This window comes from Festucalex cinctus, chromosome 18 (assembly GCF_051991245.1).
Source record: "Festucalex cinctus isolate MCC-2025b chromosome 18, RoL_Fcin_1.0, whole genome shotgun sequence".
NCBI classification, from domain to species: Eukaryota; Metazoa; Chordata; class Actinopteri; order Syngnathiformes; family Syngnathidae; genus Festucalex; species Festucalex cinctus.
The window spans coordinates 8169453-8192845 of record NC_135428.1 but is presented as its reverse complement, the minus strand read 5'-3'; the positions used below and the strand labels follow the sequence as shown (position 1 = coordinate 8192845).

The 23393-nt window shown below is 38.7% G+C and overlaps 2 protein-coding genes across 2 annotated transcripts; both read right to left on the bottom strand.

The window, feature by feature from the left end:
• Window positions 1–1103: 1103 nt before the first annotated feature.
• Window positions 1104–19813, bottom strand: LOC144006066 (forkhead box protein O1-A-like). The gene is made up of 3 exons (XM_077504724.1): window positions 18969–19813; window positions 5385–5576; window positions 1104–4694 (listed from the first exon to the last, which is right to left on the bottom strand). Exons 1-3 carry the CDS (start codon window positions 19488–19490, stop codon window positions 3540–3542), a joined length of 1869 nt encoding a protein of 622 aa, XP_077360850.1. The 5' UTR covers window positions 19491–19813; the 3' UTR covers window positions 1104–3539.
• A 908-nt stretch (window positions 19814–20721) lies between these two features.
• mrps31 (mitochondrial ribosomal protein S31) lies at window positions 20722–23267 on the bottom strand. Its single transcript, XM_077504725.1, has 7 exons — window positions 23126–23267; window positions 22580–22999; window positions 22322–22474; window positions 21908–22051; window positions 21747–21826; window positions 21312–21452; window positions 20722–21243 (listed from the first exon to the last, which is right to left on the bottom strand). Exons 1-7 carry the CDS (start codon window positions 23194–23196, stop codon window positions 21008–21010), a joined length of 1245 nt encoding a protein of 414 aa, XP_077360851.1. The 5' UTR covers window positions 23197–23267; the 3' UTR covers window positions 20722–21007.
• Between the last annotated feature and the right edge of the window lie 126 nt (window positions 23268–23393).

The following is a 23393-nucleotide window of genomic DNA, read 5'->3' as shown; positions in this document are numbered from 1 at the left end:
GGCGAAGTGTCGATAACGTGTGGATTTTGCTATTATGTACCTCGAATTTTTGGTCTGCCTTACGCATTCTGACAATCTGTGACACCATGTACAGATTGTGCAGCACTGCATCAACCTTATCCCTCAACAGTTACTTGCATTAATGTACTAATTATTAATAATTCCATCCATCTGTAAGTACAGTATTAGTGTACTCAGATAAGTGTAGTCAGGTTAACCCAAAGTCAACTAGGATAAGCTATATAAAAGCGTGACAGAAAATCAATACTGTAAAGGGTTGTGAAACACTGTTCAGTGTTCATGATTTATCATTGTTGGTTTTGTTGGTGAATAGAATTTTGCACTGCGGGCAAGGCCAACTTGGCCTACACGGTGGTCTGTGCGCAACAGAGTATCATTCCAGGTTTTTAGATGCCCTCCAGTGAAGACTGTACTCAAACAAGTACACAAGCCAGCTAGAGAACTTTTACTCTCCTTGTTGTCGCTCGGAACGATAAAACTTGTGAACAGCCATCCATCATCTGGTGTCATTTGAGGTAACTGCAACAGCAAAAACAATTTGCATTGTGTGTTCTAAATGTCAAGTACAAACTGATCAGCAGTTTTGACTTAAGATGTAACCTTTATATCTTCAAAGGTATTCAAGGATAGCTACAGGACAGGTCATTTGTAATATCTTATCAGGTTCACGTGGCCATAAAATGAGTCTGACTGTGACTTGGTGAACCAGATCCGTTTTGATATTTTGAATCTTTAAAATAGGGTCCAGAAAACGGTCCAATTGAATCATAATAATAAGATTGCACCGGTGTGGCGAGTGGGTGCCATATAGGCAGCAGTATTGTGTTTAAACTCACACATGGACATATTGTAATCTGACATATAATTTGAATAGGCCTTGTGTGCTACTCCCTACTAAAATATTTGATCAGGAGGCAGTCAGAGGGCAACACGATGACCTAGTTATTAGCACATCTGCCTGCAGTTGTGAGGTTTGGCATTCCAGTCTCAAAAATAAGAACTTGCATGTTCATGTCTTGCTTTTGTTATTTAGCTAAACATAATAATAATAATAATAAAATTTTACCAAGATGTTGCTGTAGTAAGATGAACAATAACAACACTTTCCACTTTATTAGACAAGTCCAAAAATGTTAAACCGACAGTCATATTACAAAACAATATATTTTGTTTATTGTTTTGTGTCAGAAAATATTTACTATAGAAACTAATGGCTATAAATCCTTTTTCAAATAACACATGCAAAGCAGCAAGTAGAGAGAAAATATTATGAACATGTCCATAAGGAACCTGTTTCACATGCAAACAAAAATATGTACAAAAACAAGTAAGTAACATTACAGCAGGAGCAAAAGAATCCCTTCAAAGCTCAAGAGGTTAAAACAAATTGAGGTATTGAATGTTTATTTACTGCTATAGTTTGAATTGAGATACATGAGAACAAAATTTCATAATCATACATACAGTATAGCATTTCGAGTATATTCACAACAGATATAATAACTACTGACAGCATATGTATGTAGGCACAGTGAATTGGCATTTTTTTAAAGATAGAGCGAAAAACAAATGATACATAAATCTAGGTGCTAAAATGTACAGCTAAAAAATAATAAATTCCAGCGCTGTTTGAATGAGAAGCATCCCTTTAATTTCACATAAGAACACTCCAGCGAAAAACAATGGAAGAAGAATTCCTGAATTTCCTGAAATGTATTCGCAAACAACTGCATCTTATATGCACTTCAATTATGGCATTCAGAAAAACAATGAAGGCAACGCCTCGTAAATGGCTATTGTCGTGACATAAATACAAGACAAATACAGAAGACACAAAACAAAAATAAATATCCCACTGTTTGTAAATTATGTGTTATTTGAAGACAAAGCATTTATTGGTGAGAATGGATGGAATATTTAGCTGTGGTGCTTTTCGTATCTCTCTTATCTGCTTTTATACAGCATTGAAAATATTCACCTACTTTATTTTACAGTACAGCACTTTATTATTTCTATAGAAATTGCATGTTTGTTGTTTTGTTTTGTTTTTTTTAATAAAGTTTGCTTGTTTGAACTCGGAGACACTAATGTGAAATGTAAACTTTAAAAAGAGAAACTCCACAAGGTTGTGGAGCTATTTGGTTTACCTTTAGTCAAAGAAACACCAACTCACAAAAGTAATATTTAATATTTAACTCATGAAAACCAGGCATTGCTTTTCTATTGTGGTCCAATAGAAATCTGTATTATTTCTGTAAATCTCAATGGGACTTCCGCGGCGCACTTCTCCACAGATTTGCTTCATTTTGTCTTTTTTTTTTTACTTGTATTTTTTTTATTAATTAATTTATTTATTTACTGTAGATGAAATCAAAATGAAATCAAAACAAAGTGTTAATGGAAAACTTGACATAATTAAAAAGGCATCATACTAAGTTTACCTGTAAAGTTCCCGTATATGGCAAAAAAAAATAAAAAATCACACCCTGGCAAACTTTTGAAAATAATGTCTATTTAAGGGTATATTTTGGGAAAATGGCAAAATACTTTCAAAAAATGCTTAATTTTTTTGGTGTTATTTTTTTTTCATGGGACAAAAAATTTTATCTCCAAATGTAGTCATAATTAATACAATAGTTAATATAAATAGCTTATTAGAATTCTCTAGAATACATTAGAAATAATTCAATTTCTTCAAAGCAATTTGATGAGATATATGAACCCTTTTAAAAAATATATAAAACACAATCTAAAACATGTCTTCTTAGTTTATTGCCTCTATTTTGTGTCAATTCCAGCTAGAAAAAAAAAAAAAAACTATTTAAAAATACAACTAGCATAAGACTTTGCCTAGTCCGTCATTAATTTGCCACTTAACTGCATATACACTGTACACCCATTTTTAAAATACAGTACGTATCACCAGTATTTAAAGCGGAAGTCAACTAAAAAAAATCTTCTTTACAATATGTTCGATGCACCCCACTAGTCTAATCAATATTGTGTTTATGGAATATGAATTAAGCATCAAAATCCACCCATTTTAAATCCATCTCAGGTGGCAGCCATTTTGCCACTCGTTGTCGACTAAAAATGACATCACAGCTGCTCGGGGCTCAGGTAATGACCAATCACCAATCAATGATCCGCTGTTTTCTGGAGCTGAGCTGTGATTGGTTGTCATTTTAAGTCGGCAGCAAGTGGCAAAACGGCCGCCCCTGAGATGGCTAAAAACGAGTGGATTTTGCTGCTTATTTCAGATTTCACAAACACAATATTAATTAATCGGAATGCAATGTAGTTGAAATATTTTTCGGGGATTGACTTACTCTTTCATAGGTACTGGTAAACTTGTGTCATGTGTCTCTGACAAAAAAAAAAAAAAAAAAAAGACAATTAACACATTCACTGCCAGCCTAGCAAAAAAAATTATCATTTGACGTCTTTTTCCGTCAATGGCAGTGAATGAGTTAAACGTAACGCAAAGCATTGATAGACATAAAACGGCAACTTTAACATTAGCTACTCTGTGGAGTATCTTGAATGATTTTTGTCTCAGGGTGAGGATAACGCATAGTGTAGGAGGGGAAACACTTTTGACCATTCAGGGGGAACACTTGCGACCCGGCTGCTGGGTCGAAATTGAAGTCCAGCGCGCCGCCGTCCATGAGGGTGTCATGGAGGACGGTCTCCATGTCGCATTCAAACCTCTCGATGGACATGTTATCGAGGTCGCTGGGCAGCCGCTCCTGATGATGAGCATGCGGGCGAAGCTCCCTGTAGCCGTTGCTGCCGCGGTACGGCGACGTGACTTGATGAGCCGAGTGACCGCGGGATAGTTGCATGTGCGTCAGTTGAGGCGGGCCCCTCGAGAGACCGCTCAGACTGGTCAAAGGGATCACGTTGCCGCTATTCAAGTCCCGTGAGGTTGGAGGACCCCTAGTATGCATGTTGGGATGAACGTGACGGACGGGCAGACTCTGAGCGGGATGGATCATTTTGGTGCCGTTGTGGACCCCCGATTGGTTCGGGCTGTCGTAGGTGGGCACTGGAATTGGTGAATCCTTAAAGGGGATCAATTTTCGACTGGTGTCTGCTTCTGAGGACAGCAGCTCTTTAAGGAGGCCAGCCGGGCAGATGTATTGGTTCTCATAGGCCACGTAGTCCTGCTTGTTCTCTCGCAGCGGATGCATCGAGACAGGGGTCATCGAGTTCATCCTAGCCTGAGCGAACATGCATTTTCGGAAGTCCTGTTGCGGCTGCGGGGAGCTATAGGGGCCGCTCTGAAGCATGGCGACGTTAGAGGGGAGAGAGTCAGAACCTATTTGGGTGTTCTTCGGAAACAACAAGTTCATATTATCCGCCAAGTTCTCCATAACCATCTCTGAGCCGCCCATGGATCCAGACACTTCAGACAGGCTCGGGAGGGGAGGGGCAATCTTACTCCCACCGGGGTACATAAGGTGAGCCTCGGCTTCCCCGAGGTCATCCTGCTCCGAGGGGAAAGGCGAACGGCGGCCGCTCAAGGTGCTGGCGTCGGAGCTGGCGCGGGTTCTGAAGGAGCTCCAGGATTCAAAGTCCTCGTTGCTGTGGGAGCTTGGACTTCCCAGCCAGTTGGAGTACTGGGAACCAGGACTGCTCGCTCCGGCTTCGGCCCCGTCCTGGAGAGCCATCTGGATGTGCGGAAAAGACAAACACCTCACAAATAAAAACACTGTACTTTAAATACCAAGGTACCCTGAACTGGTTGCCAGCCAATCGCAATAAATAAATAAACAAATAAATAAATAAATTCTGTTTGGTCCAAAATGAATTTATATAATCACAGTGTTTCTATTTTTTTTTAATTGGTCTTAATATTTTTTAATGTCGACTGAAGATGACATCACCTGTGCTACGGAAGTAGGTAACGACCAATCATGGCTCAGTTTGCTGACCAAACCCAGAAAACAGGTAAGCCATGATTGGTCATTGTTTCCTCAGCACAGGTGATGTCGTGCAAGTGTAAAAATTCGTTTTTAAAGGTGTTGATTGATTGTACATGGAAAAAAATAAAGTTATCAAATTCATTCTGAACAAATTTGAACTTTTTACTACTGAAAATGGTTCAAGGAGGCAAGTATCCCTTTAAATATTTAGTTTTTGTACACAGAAATAAACAATCATTTGAATAATCATGCTTTCAATTATTGCCAAAATAATCGTGCTTATGTTTCCCATAATCGAGCAGCCCTCTTTCAGGGGATTGCAAACTCACTTGGGGTCTCTAGACCCCAGTTTGAGAACCCCTTCTGCATATAAAACATTGTAATCCACAGACTTTAGTAGAGAATAAAGTATGTGGTTCATAGACTGTGCTCTACCTTTTTCTTTGTGGCTCTTCCTCGGCTCTTGGTGAACTTGCTGTTGCTGTCCATCGAGGCAGCTCTGCGTCGCGGCGACTTGCCGTTCTTAGTCCCTTCTGGGTTCAGCATCCACCAGGAACTTTTTCCTGTGCCCTCGTTCTGAATCCGCACAAAGCGACTATGTAGCGAAAGGTTGTGTCTGATGGAGTTCTGGAAGGGTCAGAGGTGAATTATTTGAATTTCACAGCCATGTAGTCATTCGGCCATCTACCAGTTTTCTGTGTTCAGGGTTATATTGGGGTTGGGGCATATTACAGATGCAGGTTATTTACCATGAACTGGTTAACTCATTTTCTCCCAAAAAACGTATAAATGCGTTCTATTTTACATATTACCATGATCCCAAAGACGTATTTGTATGTTTTTAATGTTTGTTTTTTTATGCTAGACCATACAGAAGGCTTTGATGTAGCCTCTGAACTGAAGAGAATGCTTGAAGCAATGGTAGTTATTACAAAAAAAAAACAAAAAAACGCTAACAGGTGGCAGCAGAGTATAAGAGATCAACCAGGGCCATGTTGCAAAAGGCTCTTTTCCCCACTGTTTTAAACAGATTTGTGAATAATGATTAAACCTAGCTATATTCTAATGCTAATTGCTGCAAAATCGAAACAGATAGAAATATACTTTTTTTTTTCCCTGATGAAAGAAGACATGCTAATCGTTATACTCCATCTTATTTCAAGTTATCTGTACTTGTGACGGCGGTTGAGTTACGATCAGGAAATAGAAAATTGCCATTAATTTCATGCAATTTTAAAGACAAAGTGCTATATTGAGATAATTAAAAAAAAAAAAAAAGATCTGTCATTGTTTTTTCGGGGAAATTTTATGCATCAAAAGTACTAGTAGTATCAGTACTTGGTATTGGTATCAGTGACTACTTAAGAGTTGATTACTTGTACTCATACTCGAAGTATTGGTTGAAAAAAAGTGGCATCTAATATATTTAATTATTTTTTCCTCCAATGCATTTCAAAAGATGTAAAGTACATGCAAATTTTGGCTATTTGTGGGCCAGAGTGGTCCCAATCCACCATGAATAGCGGTGGTTGAGGGTACAGTAAACAAGGTGTTTAAATATATTGGACAGAACGGTCCATCTTGTGATCAGATATCTTTTTTTTTTGTTTTACTTGCCGATCACTAAGCAGCTTCAAAATCCTGATTTTGTAAAGCGTATTCATCATAAAAAATGAAATAGCCGTGTGAATTTTCTTTTCTTTTTCCAACACTACACCAATGAAACCAATTAATAGAATGAATATTCTTTTTCTTTTTTTTTTTTCTTTTTTTTTCTTTTTTTTTTTTAACAATTTGATCTTGTGTGAATACCGAAAGTTAAGCATCCGCCTCCATATTCTGCTCTGAAATATTGCACTTTTCCCAAGAGCTCAAATGAGATCATATGGACACAAAAGCAATAGTGAGACAATTGAGCTGCGTGTCCAATCAGATTGCTCCGACGTCACCCCTAGGCTGCTTACAGCTACATGGGGACATATTTTGCTGGTAGCCAGAGATTTTCGATAATGTGTTGATTTGTATTAACAAGCTGTAAAGCCCTTAAAAAAAAATTGTTTGCTGTGGTCTTTTGCCTTGGCAACACTGTGCAGCATTCACACACAGTCTCTGTGGGAATTGCAATACCTACTTATTTATTATGGTTGACATTCTCCTCCCTCTTCACAGGAGGTGATGATCATATGTTTCCCGTGATGTCAGTGCACTTTTATCAGCACATCTCAATCCCACCCATCTGCTGGCGGCAAAACTACTCCACCAAAGTGGAAAAGCACGCAAAGAAAACAAAAAAAAAAAAAAAAAAAAAGGGGGGGAGTCATTTACTCATGGGTCAACATGAGTAAGGGAATGAGTTGAAATCACCACAAAGAGGGCAGTTTAAAAAAATTAGAGAGGGCTACTTTTGGTTCCCCCAAACTGCTCACTTTTTTTGTATGCAGCCATTTTGAATAGAACACCTAAAGCAGGGGTGTCCAAACTTTTTCATGTGAGGGCCACATCCAGAAAATCAGAAGGACGCAAGGGCCACATAATGTTTTGAAGAGAAATTGTGTTTAGTCCTAAAAATTGTACAAATAATTTATTTGTGCTTTTGCATATTGAGAAAAATGCTACAGTATATAAACCAGTTTATTTGTAATATGGCAGCAGGGTTATTATAGTTTTGGATTTTTTTCATTTTAGTTCGTTTTTATTAATTTTCAGGGTGCTTCGGTTAGTTTTTATGAGTTTTAGTTATTTAATAAATGCTTTGTTTTAGTTAGTTTGAGTATCAGTTTTAGTTATTTTTTTAAATGTGTTTTATTTTTTCAAACGTGTTTTACTTGCGCACAATATTTAAAAAAAAAAAAAAACACCATGGGAGCGACGTCATCTTTTGGTGTTTTTCTATTGGCTGTTGCTAGATGACGTCACTTCTGTGCGACATACTTTCAAACGTCATTATTCCAGTTGATATCAAAATAAATCTACTAAAAATCACACCAAAGACTAACACGAAGTAAATTTTTGCTATAATTATAGTTTTAGTTATTTGTTTAAATATAAAATGTAATTGCAGTTAGTTTTTTTTTTTTTAAAGCATTTTTGGTTTTATTTTATTTTGTTAACGAAATTGATTTTTTTTTTATTTTAGTTTTAGTTATTTTGTTACTTTTAGTTAACTAAAATAACCTTTAAGAGCAGTAGTGTTTTTTGGTACCCTCCCTTCTTACTTTGACCATCTCCAATAGGTCGCGGGCCACTAAAAAATGAACGGCGGGCCGCAAATGGCCACCGGGCCGTAGTTTGGACACCCCTGACCTAAAGCCTCATACTGAACTTTTCTCTAATGATATGGGTCTAAAAAGGGAGCCAGCGCCGCCTCCTGTCATAATCTTCTCAAAAGGGGAGGGGAGAAAAGAAGAAGGTGACCACACAACTCACATGCAGACGTATCGTGCCACTGAGGCCTCTTGGGACAAAAGCTCCCAAATACTACAATACACATCTGCCGTAGAACAACATGTTGAACGAAACATAAGAGTGGGGAAGTTCCCCGACAAGGCCACAACGAGACAAAAGCAGCTCATTACAGTTACAGTGAAGCCAGATGTCCTCAACCACAGAGTTCATCAGGGCTGAACAAGCAGGGATGGTATGATGCTCACATTCAAAATAATCTTTCATGTTTTAGCTATAGCCAATCAGTTTGAAGTAGACGGACTTGTGTTAGGGTACCTACAGGACAATTTAATAATGTCCATATTCCTTCTAGTAATAATAGAAGAAGCTACTGTACAACTACTCTTCATAGCTTTATTTGACCAGGTGGGAAACTCATAAAGATTAAAAATCTGGCCACAGCAGGCAACAAAAACACACAACCGTTCCAACAATTTAAGACAAACAACAATATATATGTATACAGTGTCTATACACAAAATTCTCAACATTCTATCAATAAATTAAACGAATTTGCAATAGCCTTGAACTCTCCAAGCGTAATACGTTCAGGCAGGGTCAAATCCTTTTGTAAGGTATTCCATGAAAAGGGAGCAGCATATTTGAAAGCTGTCTTTTCCAGTTTTGTCTTGACCCTAGGAAGTGTCATTTGTAGAAATTTTCGAGAGTGTGTTAAAAAGGCCAGATTGAACTGTTTGGGCAGTTGCAACGCCCTCTGTTGGTCAGTTGATTGGCACTGTTTTAATTATAGTTAGGCACGTCTTTGGCCACCTATGTTTGTTGTTAAGTCCCATGCTAATCGACACACAGACGAAGTTGGTCGCTACATGTTCATGCTTAGCTTCATTTTTTAAAGGCGGGGTCTTCCGTTTTAACTCAGGAAAATGCTCTATATAAATATGTATACCCATGAACTCATTCTCAATCTACACCTCTGGGCTTCTGTTAATGTGTGGTGGTGATTTTTCCTTCCATCAACTTCACAATTCATTTCTACCAGCAAATATTTTTCAGAGCGTAAACCATAAAGCTGTCATTGTTGATGTAAATATACACAAAGGTAAGAAGGGAGGAGCCCAATCATACATTTATAGATAAAAACAAACCAGTGTGAGAGTCTACGGATATACAGAAATGGATGCTTCGCGACAGCATAAAGCGTACAGTTGTGAACACGATTTCCAATAATAAAACGTAGAGCACAATAGTGCACACTTCAGACGTTGTGCTGATGAATTCATAGAAAGCAAATCACCATAGTCCAATGTAAAAGAGTTGCCAAAATAAGAGGCGTCCTTGCTGTAAAAGAAAAGATTTGTTCCTATAAAAGAACCCCAGTTAAGCTTCAATTTTCGAACAAGGCCCTCAATATGTGACTTGAAAGATAGATAGACCTATAAGTAGGTACTATTTGAACTGTTTTCCATTTGAAAAAAAAAATAATTCATTTAGATTTGTCTATTATTATACTCAGTCTATTAATTTTAGATGACTGTCGCGATGCACGCAAGAACACTTAACCACAGCTGGTTCATCCACTTTTCATGCGAGGAGGAGAGAACATTTTAGCAGAAAAATTAGAGCAGGGGTGGAGGTTACAGGGTTTGCATGTGGAGAGGGGAGGGTGCTCGAGTGAGCTGTTGTTGTTATGTGGCCGGGGTCAATGAGTTCACTGCTCACTGAATACGAGGCTCCTCAGCCGCCTCTGACGGAGACGTGCAAACACGTCGGATGGAGGATCATGTGTAATGTACTACTTTCTGACTCAACTTCCCTTCTCGGGCCCAACTTTTATGCAATAATGTGTCCAGTGTGGGATGCAGAATGGAGAGAGTGAGGTGGCATGAAAACAATATTTAATCGGTCTCTGTTTATTTGAATCAAGACTTTTTCCTCTCTCAATGAGAAATATGCCATTAAGTGGCGCAGGCCTGAAACTGACCTGAAACATAAGCAACAAGTAGAAGCACAGCCATGATCACTGGCAATATGCAAATGAAATGTCTACAACCTCTGATTAGTTCTACCAAAACATCACAGACTGGTCCCCGGGAAGACGCATTGTCTCCTTAGTCTGGGATACTCCTCGTCTGAGACAGACCTCACCTCAACCCAGACATTAGTTCCCTGAAAGCCCGACCTAAGGTGGCCTGGATGTTTCATTGTCGCCGCACGTCTTTTAAAAATCGCATACGGCTCTCAACCCGAAGTTACTTTAAAGCATTTAAATACCTGAGGTTGCATGAAACATCATTTGAATATGGGCCAGTTGCAAATTGATTAACTTGATTGACCTCTTTAAAGGTACCTAAGTATATTCCCAGGGCCAGATTAGGAAGGCCTGAAAGTGAGGAATGGTTAACTCATTCACTGCCATTGACGGAAAAAGACGATGCAAATGATGCATTTTTTGCTGGTCTGGCAATGAATGTGTTAAAGACAAGCTCTACTGAGTAATTTGAGCTGTGTGACCCATATAATACTACTGCAGGTAAAAAAAAAAAAGAAAAAAAAAGAAAAAAAAAGAAAAAAAAAACTACTCAATTTCATTTACAAGCACAAAAGCAAGAATCATGGTTTTAAAGTTTACGTTAATTTTCTTTACACTAATGTACTCTATTCAGCACCATTTGTGTAAACACAGTAGTCTGATATATATTGTGTTTGTGTTTGTGAAGTAAGCAGCAAAATCCATCCATTTTTAACCATCTGACAGGGCGGCCATTTTGTTACTTTCTGTTGACTGAAAATGACATCATAGTTGCTCAGGGATCAAGTAACGACCAATCGTGGTTCAGCTTGCTAATGTCGCATGACCAAACGCAGAGAACAGGTGAGCCGTGATTGGTCGTTGCCTCAGCCCTGAGCAACTGTGATGTCATTTTCAGTCGACAGCAAGTGGCAAAATGGCCGCCCCGATAGAGGGATAAAAAGGAGTAGATTTCGCTGCTTAACTCCGCAAACAATATTAATCAGAATTGAATTATTTTGACTGGTGGAGACACAACATATTGTAAATAAAATCTTTGGATTGACTTCTAAATGTAGACAGAAGATTGTTTTTACTTGGTTTTCATCTCACTTTCTCCAAGGACCAAAAAAAAAATCGGTCCAATCCCTTCTGTCCATTTCAAACATTTGTCAACAGTTTGGGGTCCATTGTTGCATTTCAAATGGATTTTCCTGTTGTGTTTGTTACCACAGGAAATCTCTAAATATATTGTATAGTTGCTTGAAACCACCACGTCTGTAAGGGTGAAAGGACAACTTTAATTTGCATGTGTGTCCCACTTGTCCTAACTGGCTAGGGTCAGCTGGTGCGAGGCCATATGAAATGGGACCAATTTCTTTCTTGCTGACAGCCGCTATTTTCAGTCAGCATTCAAGAACGCCACATGTCGGGATGCAAACTGTAAATGCAATCGGCCAATTTGCAGTACTGCAATATGGCAAAATACTCAACTCTCATATCTCTTCTAATCAACCAAACTGTTATCTGTAGAAAACACAATCACTTCTCAATATCACTCCAAAGTAAACTATATTTGTAATCTTTTTTTGTATATATTTTATAAAACTTCAGGCCCCTCCCACTGGACCTGAAAACAATCTCACTGACACAGCTGCTGTTCCTTGTGTAGCCAAGCATGAGGCTTGCAGTAACGGTTACAGGATGAGCAAACAAACAAGGCTCCACCGGTCAGGTGCAGTCAAAGTGAAACTGGACCCATGTGCAGTCTGTACAGATGTTGTACATACTGTATATAGCACCAGACCCAATTACTAATAGGCCAGAGGAGTCCCCCTAAAAGTAAAGGGGATCATTTTATTATAAGGCCTGGCTACAATTTTCTTTTTAGAAGCTGATGCTGAGTCTGATATTTCGTAGTAAAAACAACTATTTAATTGGCTGATTAAATTTATGGATGGATGGATGGATGGATGGATGGAGATAGATGAGAGATGGGTGGGTGGATGGATGGATGGATGGATATAGATAGATGGATGGATGGATGGGGATAGATATAGATAGATGGATGGATGGATTTAGATAGATGGATGGATGGATATAGATAGATGGATGGATGGGTGGGGATAGATATAGATAGATGGATGGATGGATGGATGGAGATAGAAATAGAGACAGGTATCATCACCGCTATTACAACTTCAAAATATTACAATAAGAGAAATTTTACTGTAAAGAGATGAACCACTTCCTGTCGCTGACTGCCGGTTCTACCCTGCCCCATTTTTCTGTCACTCAACAAGTGGAGTTCAACAAAAGCTTGTGGTGAGTTTTGAGTTGGAAAGTAGCAAAATATATACGTATGTCTCTATGTATATTTAAAAAATAAGCATGCACTACCCTGCAGATAAAAATCATCTCTTAATAGCTGTGTCATGTGCATACGTCATGAACATGCTGCAGGGTGACTTACTTCAACCAACCACATCAAAGTTGGACTGAGAAGAAGACGGAGAAAATATGTGTGATAACAAATGGGCACAATGTGGTTGACTACATTTACATAACGACCCAGTAAAAAAAAATAAAAAAATAAAAAAAATAAATGTGTTCTTTTGTCCACCCGTTCAAAAAAAACCCCCAAAAAAACACTGTCAAATGTCAAAAAGCACACCAACTGCTTGTCCTCCAGTAATGATTCGGTACATTTACCCTTTGTTCCAAAAGTTTTGTCAAATTCATTCCACAGCCACTTTAAATATCATATTGTGGTGTGTTTTTGCATAATCGTCTTAGGCAAGGTTCTTTATGTGAACATACTATGTGGGATGGGAGGGATATTATTGTTTAGTGCAGGCTGGTGGACAATGCAGTAGCGCACATGCCAAGGATTCCGCAGACTCACACACGGGCAGACTGCATGCAGGCCTCCGAGTCAGCTGAGTGCTTCCCTCCTTCCCTTAAACCAAAATTGTTCCTCCCTTTCTTCATGGGGTTACTTTAAACTCTCAGCGCGCCTCTTAAGTTCCCAGGCGGTCCTCTCCTCTTTTCACCTTGTGATTCCCAAGACAATTGTCCGACAGTTATTCAACATGCCACTTTATATCTCGTCTGTCATCAGCACCGTGTCCCTGAATGTCCTAGGCCGAAAATGCGGATATAGAAACCTCAGAAACTCAATAAAAACGTTTAATCCGAGAGTAAATGGGTTCTTTATTGAACAATGTCTTAACACTTTGGATAACTCCTTCTTAGCGTGCATACTGGCAAAAGTGATTGAAAAATCATGTGAATTTGGTCGCAATTCAGTTGCACAGTGTTTACGATGTACATTTTACAACTTTAAAAACATTAACGCTCTCTTGTATAGAAGCGTAGAGCTGCCAATGTGGAGTAAACATTTTTGGCTGGCAACTATGTTCGAACATACTTGCAAATATGTTCGAACATAGTCGCAAATATGTTTGAACATACTCGTAAATATGTTTGAACGTACTTGTAGGCTACATGCTACAAAGTTAGCATGCCTTCCCATAATGCCACGGGGTGAGTGAAAAAAAATTATTAACCTAAATCATGCACGGCAGACATAATCGTAAAAGTTACGTATAAACACTGTTTTTTTTGTCTACTTAATTTTCTAATGAATTGGTAATGTGGCCCAAATGCCTAAAAAATTGGGTTTTGTTTTCACTCGCGCATGTACAAATAATACCCCGTGGCATTATGGGAAGGTATGCTAACTTTGTAGCATGTAGCCTACATGTACGTTCGAACATATTTGCGAGTATGTTCGAACATAGTTGCCAGCCAAAAAATGTTTACTCCACATTGGCAGCTCTACGCTTCTGTACAAGAGAGCATTAATGTTTTTAAAGTTTGTTGTGAACGATTCGATTCAATTTGAGGCATGCTAGGGCTAGCCAATATGGCCAAAAAATAAAAACTATTTTAATCTAATAAACCTGACAAACATTCATATTTATTTAAAGGTTTTGTTAATTCAAACGTAGTTCCTGTGTATAATGTTCAGACAACAACATTGTATACCGATTTTAAATCAGTTTTAACATAAACTTAACATTCATACTTTGTGTTTAAATGCCACAATTAATTAGTTGGTAGCTATTGAAAACATCCATCCATCCATCCATCCATCCATCCATTTTCTTGACCGCTTATTCCTCACAAGGGTCGCGGGGGGTGCTGGCGCCTATCTCAGCTCGCTCTGGGCAGTAGGCGGGGGACACCCTGGACTGGTCGCCAGCCAATCGCAGTATTGAAAACATGTCTTGTTTAAAATTTTTTATTTTTTTTTTTAATCCAGCCTTCTGCCAAAATTACAGCTCACAATAACATTTGGGTGTAACAGAAAATAAGACAAAACTTGATTTCACGATTTAGTAAATTTTCAACAATTAGATTTTTAAAATGACGATTACGCAAATTAATTCAATTTATTGCCCAGCCCTAAAGCACGCACATCTTTTAAAAAAATAAAAGTTTTTTTTTTTGTTCATACCGATTATTGTTACACCCCACACATTGCGACTTATTTATTCAACCCTACTGTGAATGCTTGTTTATATGTGCCCTGCATTTGGCTGGCGACCAGTTCCGGGCGTTTCCCGCCTCTCATCAAAAATCAGCTCGGACAGATGCCAGCTTACCCGCGACACTGATGAGGATAAGCAGTATAGAAAATGGATGGATAAATTCAATGCCAGGGGAACTGAGGGGTCTTCCCATCCCCTTCTTTGAGGAAACAATCGCTATACTGACATTGTGGTTAGCGTGAGTTGCACGCAGCTATTCTCTGATCCAGGGACATCCCAAGGGGCAACCACTCCCCCGCCAAGCCAGGGGCCTTCTTTGGTGGCAAAGACATCTTGAGATAGCGCTACAGTTTAAGAGCAAAAAAAAAAACAAAGCGCTGCAAACCGAGGCCGACAGGAAGCTTTAGAGGCAGCGGCATCGCCTTCACCCACCTCAGGTCGTTTATAGGCGGAGCTGCAGAATCAAACTCAACGCCCTCCACCCACGACCAAGTCGCCGCCTGCCCTCTATCTGTCATTACTCTCAAGCATGTGCATTCTTCAATCCAAATATCAGCAATGAAATAGCGGAAAGCATAATGTTTTTCGAGTCCAATTCACGTGGAATTGACCAAACATGTACAGTGTGGATTCGAGGTTCCTCCTCCTCTTTTTCCAAACCGGAGCCTCGTGTTTTGCCAGGCGGGGATGTTAACACATGGCACTGTTTTCCATCCACTTGCCAGGAAATGCGTCATAGTTCATTGTGGGGGGACTGCCGTGTTTTTTTTTTAACAGGAAAGTGTAAAAATAACCATTAACAGCAGTTCCAAGGACCAGAGAGCGTGCCAACAATAGAGTGGTTAAGTGGAGAGCTGTTTAGTTGAAATTAATACTATAGCTTCAACTATTTGTCTCAGAAGCGACATTTACTACTTTTTCATACAGTGTTTTTCTTTAAGTCATATTAAACTAAATCCTATATTTGTGCCAGGAGTTTATACAGTTAATTTCCTTAAAGACTCAAAAGAATGTCATGAATGTTTAAGCAATAATCAGAAGGTGCTACTTGATAAGACCAATTTTGCACAAACGGAATTATTATTTTTTTTCTATGTTTGTGTGTAAGCTGTAAAAAGCCGACATGATTCAAAGGGGTACTTGACTCATTGAGCCATTTTCAGCAGTAAAATTTTGTCCAGAATTAATGTGATGACTTCATTATTTTTCATGTACAATTAATACCTTTAAAAACACATTTTAAAGATTTTAATTAGCCATTTTCAACAGTAAAAAGTTCATATTTTGTCCAGAATTAATGTGATGACTTCATTATTTTCCATGTACAATTAATATCCTTGAAAACACATTTTAAAGATATTAATTATTCATGAAAAGTAATGAAGTCATCACATTATCAACAAAATATTTTTAACAACTTTTTTTACTGCTGAAAATTTGATAACTTCATTATTTTTCATGAATAATTAATATATTTCAAATTTGTTTGAAAGGTATTAATTTGACATGATATAATAAAGTTATCAAATTAATTCTGGACAAAATAACTATTTACGGCTAAAAACGGCTCAAAGCAGTAATTAATATTTTGTCTATAATTAATGTGATAACTTCATTATTTTTCATGACTAATTAATTAATATATGTGTTTATGGGTATTAATTGCACAAGAAAAATAATGAAGTTATCACATTAATTATGGACAAAATGTTAACTTTTTACTGCTGAAAATGGGTCAATGAGTAATTAATATTTTGTCTATAGTTAATGTGATAACTATTATTTTTCAAGAATAATCAATATCTTTAAAATGTGTTATTAAAGATTTACAATTAATACATTTAAATACATATTTTAAAGATGTTAATTATTCATAAAAAATAATGAAGTTATCACATTAATTACAGACAAAATATTTACATTTTACAGCTGAACATGGCGCAATGAATCAAAAGGTGCAACTGGTCGTCATTGGGGACAAAAATAAAAAGTATGAGACCACGACTAAAGCTAACTAAAGTCCTCCACCAGGGCCAAATAATGCTAATAAATGAGCAGTGAATTCAAGAAGGAAAAAAACAAAAAAACAAAAAAATAGCAATTCGTGCACATTAAGAGTCATGTATTATTCACAAGAAGAGATGAGGACGTGACGCAATAAAGAGCATCCCTCTCGTTCTCTCTGAGCTGTAGCATCCGCTGAGGAAACTCTAGAAAAGCGGCCCACAAGGATGTGAGCACTGCGCTCAGGAATGGAGGATGTTTGACATTCTTCCGGGCATCCCCTTCTGCCTGCCCCTTTCCCCTCCGACACACGACTCACCAAACACTGATTGAACTCTTGGTGTCAGCTCCTGTTTTTGTCGACGGGAGACTTCACTGCATGCCGTCTGCATTTTTACTTAATTTTAATATTTAGTTGTGAATGTCTGCTCAAACAAACCATGGACGATTTGTTTTTCTTCAAGGGGGTTAAACAATAGAAACTATATTTGATAGCAAAGGCATTTCCTGACACAGACAGGTTCCAGGAAGTGTGGCAAAGTTGACATCAAAGAGGGTGATTATGGGTTTTTCTCTCATTTTGGGGTGTTTTCATGCATTTGCTCATTAATCCAAGTTTCAGGGGAAATATTACCTCCTCCACTACAAAAAAACAAAAAACAAATCTTAACTAAGATATAATTTCCTAAATTTGCTTATTTTGCCTTGACAAGTTATTTTTACTTCAAATGAAATTGTCAGACATCCTCATTGTGCTTATTTTTAGATGCGTTTACTTAATTATCTTTTTATCTTAGCCTTGAGCATTAACAGCCAGTTTTAAGTACCGTAAGGCTTAAAACATGCATTTTCCACATTTTAAGACCTCAACTAATCAACATCAAAGGCCCTGAACTGCAGGGTTTCATAAGATGAATTTTCTTACTTTAAGATTTTGCATATTCTAGAAATTAGATAAATGGAAAAATTACAAGTATGAAAACAATCAGACAAAAGCGCAAGTTTGTGGCTTTGTTATATTTACTAAGCTCATTTGTCATCTTTCCAATATTCCAATATCCAAATTTAATGGTCTAGTGGTAGAGTGCCTACCCTCAGACTTGGAGGTTGTGGGTTCCACCCCGGGTTCAATGGCCTGGGTCATACCAAAGACAGTTAAAAATATGACCTGCTACTTCCCTGCTTGACACTCAGGCAAAGTTATCCAAAAGTAAAAAAATATATGTATTTAAAAAAAAAAATAGTCCAAGACTGCTGTGGTTGATATGGGAATAATATTATTTTCTTATTTTTATAAATCTTACAGGTAAATTTAACTCATTCACTGCCATGACAACTATAGACGTCAAAATCCAATCAAACAGCCAGTGTTAATTTTGAAAAAAAAAAAAAAAAAAAGAAAATTAAAAATTTTAATTACAAAATAATAATAATTTAGTCTTCTGACTAAATTTAATTAAAGCCTTAGTCATAACTCAGTCACATGATTGTATTTTAGTTTAGTCAAGAAAAATAAAGGGCAATTTTAGTCGACTAAAATTGGCTTTTGGAGGCCGAGACCCAGTATGTGGTCTCAGTAAGACCAAGACCGATCACAAGAACGTCAACGCCCGTGTTGTAGGGTAACAGGAGTCCGTTCTACACACGATGCACTTAGCAATGAAATTGTCATCGTTGTTATTCATAAGAACAATGATTAATAACTATGAATGAAAACAATGAAAAACTAAAACTAAATTCAAATTTCATGTCAAAATTTGCACGTCTATAGTCGTCATCGGCAGTGAATGAGTTAAGTACATTTTTCTTGTTTTGTTGGCATATAATTTTGCTTATTTGAAGTAATCATTTTCTTATTTTACTATATTTTTTTTTTCTTAAATTTTCTACTGTCCTTTTTGCAGTGGAGTTTCAGCATGTATACTTTCAGATGAGATGCTACTGTGAAAATAGTGAACAGACCCCGAGACCATGAGGTCCACGAGGAATTTTGTCTGTATTTGATAAGTATCACCTCATATTTAATCGATGTTTACATCTACTCACCTTCCACCCCGCAGAGCTGTTGCTGTCTCCTTTATCCTTGAAGTAAGGCACACTCTTCACCATCCACTCGTAAATCTGAGACAGGGTCAGTCTCTTCTCGGGTGAGCTCTCGATGGCCCTTGTGATGAGGTCGGCGTATGACATGTTCCCCCAAGCGTTGCGACGGGACGAGCTGCTCTTCCTTTGGCTGGAGCCACCCAAGGGCGTCGCGCCGGGAGGGACCACCTGTTGCTGAGGCGCTAGCTGGGGGAGCGGCTGCTGCAGGTGCTGGTGGAGGTACACCCCCGCCGAGCGGCACGCGTGCAAGTCGTGCTCCGGGTCCTCTTCATAGTCCTCCTCCAGCAAGCACAGGTTGCGAGGGAACTCGCCGTTTGTCGACGGCTCGTGCTGCACCGACGGGGCCGGGGAAGATGTGGCGGAGCTGGCCGGGTCGATGAGCTCCGGCAGCGGCCAGGTGCAAGAGCGCGGCCGGGTGAGAGGCTCAAAGTCCGGGTCTAGTTGGAGCGGTGGACCCTCAGCCATGTCACGGTCAAAGCGGCTCTCAGGCTCATCCACTCGAACATAAACGTATAAACGTAAGGTCTTTTGGTTGTTTTAAAGTCTACTGTGACGTCCGCAGAATCCTCCACCACTGACTGGTTTCAACTTCTCAAGCGTGGCGCTCATGACAAGAACAGCCCACATGAAGGGTGCGATGATGTCTTCACGTCCTGTCACGTGCTCGGTCATCTGGCATCTTGGGTGAAATGAGGACTCACGTTCTCCAGAAATTGAATTTAAAATGGATACGATAAAACAGTTTTAACCATAAAAAGATCAAGTTAAACCTAAAATTAACATTATAATATGGGTATGAAAGGGTAAAATTTTGATTGCAGTACACCCTAAAGAACTTCAACGTGTCTGCATGATAGTCTCATGACAGCTCTTGCATTTATTGGCCACACCTGACAATTCCGACCATCCTGCGACTATCATACTAACCACACAGATTGTTCTAGTTGTGAAACGACACCGTTTTAAAATCAAAATTATCCTCACAAATCAAATTACAACGGTCCAATGCGTTTCAATGAGCGGAGAGATTTCTTTCACCAATTGACCGTCGTTTTTATTTGTGACGTCATTTCGAAATTAATTTGATTTTTTCGTTTACTGCCATGAACTATCTTGCACCATCCTCCATACTTAAATTCAATTTTATCTGTTTAAATAAATTGTTACTTTTGCCAATACTGCCTCCTAGTGGTGCATATGGATTAAAACCCTCAACAGTGTTGTCTGCATGTAGACCCAGGTGTATAAACACTCTTATTTGCCCCGCAATTAACCACATCACCATGTCAGTCATGGACATGTTTTAGGAAAAGTGAACAAAATGTGGAAACGGGAGTGTTTTCAAATGTCAAGCTCTCCCTTATGCAAGCTTTCTCAGACAATAAATAAAGCAGAGGGTGACCACCAAGAAACTGCATGCTTCATTGTTCATATGCCCTGAACTTCAAAAGCATTTCCTCGTAAAGGGCATAAGGTTCAAGTTCTATTTAAACATGTACTGTAAATGAGCTGAGGTCCTAGATGCTACGTGCCAACATAAACCTATTTCACTGCAGGCCAAGAAAAACATCATCAATCAAAATGACAGCCGGTTCTCAACAGCCCCTAAAAACACTGAAGTTCGACCAATTTATCCCGTCAACAAATTATCAGCAAACATCCATTAACGATGTTATTTTAATGATGTTACTACTACTACTGAAAACACTTTATTTTAATGCTCCTACTTGACAGTCTCTATGGTACTCATTCAGCTTCATAAATATTAGCTGCACCTTTTTCACAGAAAGAATTTTCCAATAAAAATAAATGAAAATTGTGGACGAAATGTTTTGACTATGCAGTTGCTTTACCACCCACATTTTTCAATTTACAACATCATATAAGAGCTTTTACATTATTTGACAACCTCCACTCAATTACGTATATTCACTCTGCCTCAGAAGAAAATGATGATGCAATGACATCAAATTGTCCAAAATTTAATTGAGGTAAATATCAGCCTCTTTGAGGACATCCTGTTTTTGATTAAAGTAGTCTCTGAACCAGGAAATGTGATCCTTCTTCTCTTGGACGGTCAGATATGGGTTTCTGGACAAACCGGTCACCACGAGTTCCATGAAGTGTCGTACTGGCCCCTGCCTGGGGAAGCCCTCCTCCAGGTGCTTCTCCAGGAAGACGTGCTCATGGAAAGGGACGCTGGCCTCCTCCTCAAGGCCTGACGAAGGGAAAGAACAAGGTCATTCATTCGTTTCCTCCACATAATCACAGCCGTTATTGACTCACCTGCTTCATTGTCAATTGGGTACTGCCACAGTTTCCCCTCTTTAGTCCACTGAATCATTTCCTCAAAGGCGTTTTGGGGCATTTGGTTAGCAGCGGAAGACAGCTGGTTAGCAAAGTCGGCATCCCACAGGGTTGGTTGAGCTAAAGACAAGAATTATGTGAAGATGGGAAAGAAAAAAGAAAAAAAATGTTTAATGAGTGCCAGAGAGACATATTGTATGAATAAATCTATATTCAGTACAATTAATATTTCAAAAAAAAAATGATGCAATCATCAGAGGTCACACAGTTATAAAAATGTCCCAGCAAATAAACATATACTAACACAAGAATAGCACAGTACCCTAGTGGCAAGCATGTCTGTCTCACATTCGAGCAATGTGTTCAAACTTCATGTATGGAGATCTGCTATCGCCGGTTAAAAAAAATTCTTACCAAATGTTGCATCCACACTATCTTCATTAGTCAGAGAGGCAGAGAAGATATTTAGTCTTTTCCCTGTAAACAAGTGCCTCCTAAAATAAATAAACATGAGCACATGAAACAGTTTTCAGTATCCCCGGAAGACAGCGTCAGTCCCAAATCAAACAACTTACGTTCTGCGAACGCCATCCAGCTCCGCAGCGGTTCCTCGATCGCGTGTGTAGCCCTGCCCGTCGTCATCATACCGGATCTGATCGGCTGGATAAAGGGTCTGGCGATTGGATTTCCTTCTCACTTTCATGTCAGCTATAATGACACTAAAAATAATAATAATAATAACTCAGAGATAATTGGTTTAATGTCAAAGAAGTGTAAAGTACTAGTAAGTAGTACTGGAAAATGCACACAATGTTTGGTGAGAATAATGTATTTTTGTATGTTTTTGTCATATTATAGAAATATTGTATCTGAACTGCGACAGATGAATCTATTAGATTGTGCAACTGGTGATAATGTAGTCAGTGAGTGTAAAATTGTAACTTGATGACATGATGAGAGCCATGTACAGTGGAGTGTCGCTAATGTACCCCAGGTTGTTGACGTCACCCTTCCTGTGAGTCTCTGTGATGGCTTCGTGCTGCCTAAGCTGCTTGAGCAGCTCAGACTCTGCCTGGACGCGGTTAGGAAGAGTGGAAGCAGCAGCAGAAGCGGCTGCAATCAGTTTTGGATCCAGTGTGTGGCTTAAAAAAAAAAAAAAAAAAAGCAGAGAGAGAGAGAGAGAGAGAGACAGACAGAATTGGCAAATAAAGAAAGATAGCAATGTTGCTGGGGAAAACAAGCCTCACGTCTGAGCTGAAGCGTCATCTGAAGCCTTTTGAAACATGCTAATGGTGCTCTCCATAGCGGCTGGCGTGGACTTGGGTTGGGAGACACTTTGCTTAACTTTCACATTTTTCAGTCTCCGCTTGTTAGTGACATCCACTTTCATGGCTCCCAGAAGAGTAAGTAGATTCTCCTTCGCGCTCCTGCCTGCAACAGGTAAAACTTCTTTTCTCTTAACACCATCCTTCGTGATGTTCTCTCCCTGATTTGACTCATCAAGTTTGTTGACTTCACTGGAATCTTGGGTTGGCTGTTTACTCATTGTTTGAGTTTCTGTGGGGTCAAGCCCTTTATCTGCATTCTCAGAGTTGTGTGTATTTTCACCTACCGGTAATTTGGGTGAGTTTGTACTTAGGGATTTTGCCCTGCAAACACTGGACACCCTATGAGAAAGCAAAACATTGCAATGTCAAAAAACATTAAGTCAGATGCAGCAATTTCATCATTAATGATAGTAAAATGCGACCATAATAAAGATGCAATAGCCATGACGGCGAAAACCAACTCACCTTAAAATTGAAATTGCAGCCGTGTCACAATCTACTGGAAAAATACGCGACACTGATAGGAACCTAAACATGATTACATAAAAAAATATACGTCCTTCCACGCTCCTAACTTGCGTCTTTGTTGTAACCGTAAAACGGTTCCCTGTAAACATAAATGCTGGTAAACGTTCCGTTATAAACGTTGGCTACGCATTTCATGTGCATACACAATATTCGATAAGAAGGATTGTTCCATTATAAATACGGACATTTACCAAAGATATAAATA

What these genes read in the sequence shown, in the direction of transcription:
- LOC144006066 (XM_077504724.1), bottom strand. Translation starts at nt 19,490, where the DNA reads ATGGCTGAGGGTCCACCGCTCCAACTAGACCCGGACTTTGAGCCTCTC. An exon ending in ACAGCTCTGCGGGGTGGAAG is followed by an intron (nt 5,577 to 18,968) that starts GTGAGTAGATGT and finishes TGACCCTTCCAG; the next exon opens with AACTCCATCAGACACAACCT. An exon ending in GAAGAGCCACAAAGAAAAAG is followed by an intron (nt 4,695 to 5,384) that starts GTAGAGCACAGT and finishes CCGCACATCCAG; the next exon opens with ATGGCTCTCCAGGACGGGGC.
- mrps31 (XM_077504725.1), bottom strand. Translation starts at nt 23,196, where the DNA reads ATGTTTAGGTTCCTATCAGTGTCGCGTATTTTTCCAGTAGATTGTGAC. An exon ending in GCTGCAATTTCAATTTTAAG is followed by an intron (nt 23,000 to 23,125) that starts GTGAGTTGGTTT and finishes GCTTTCTCATAG; the next exon opens with GGTGTCCAGTGTTTGCAGGG. An exon ending in GGTGACGTCAACAACCTGGG is followed by an intron (nt 22,052 to 22,321) that starts GTACATTAGCGA and finishes TATTATTTTTAG; the next exon opens with TGTCATTATAGCTGACATGA.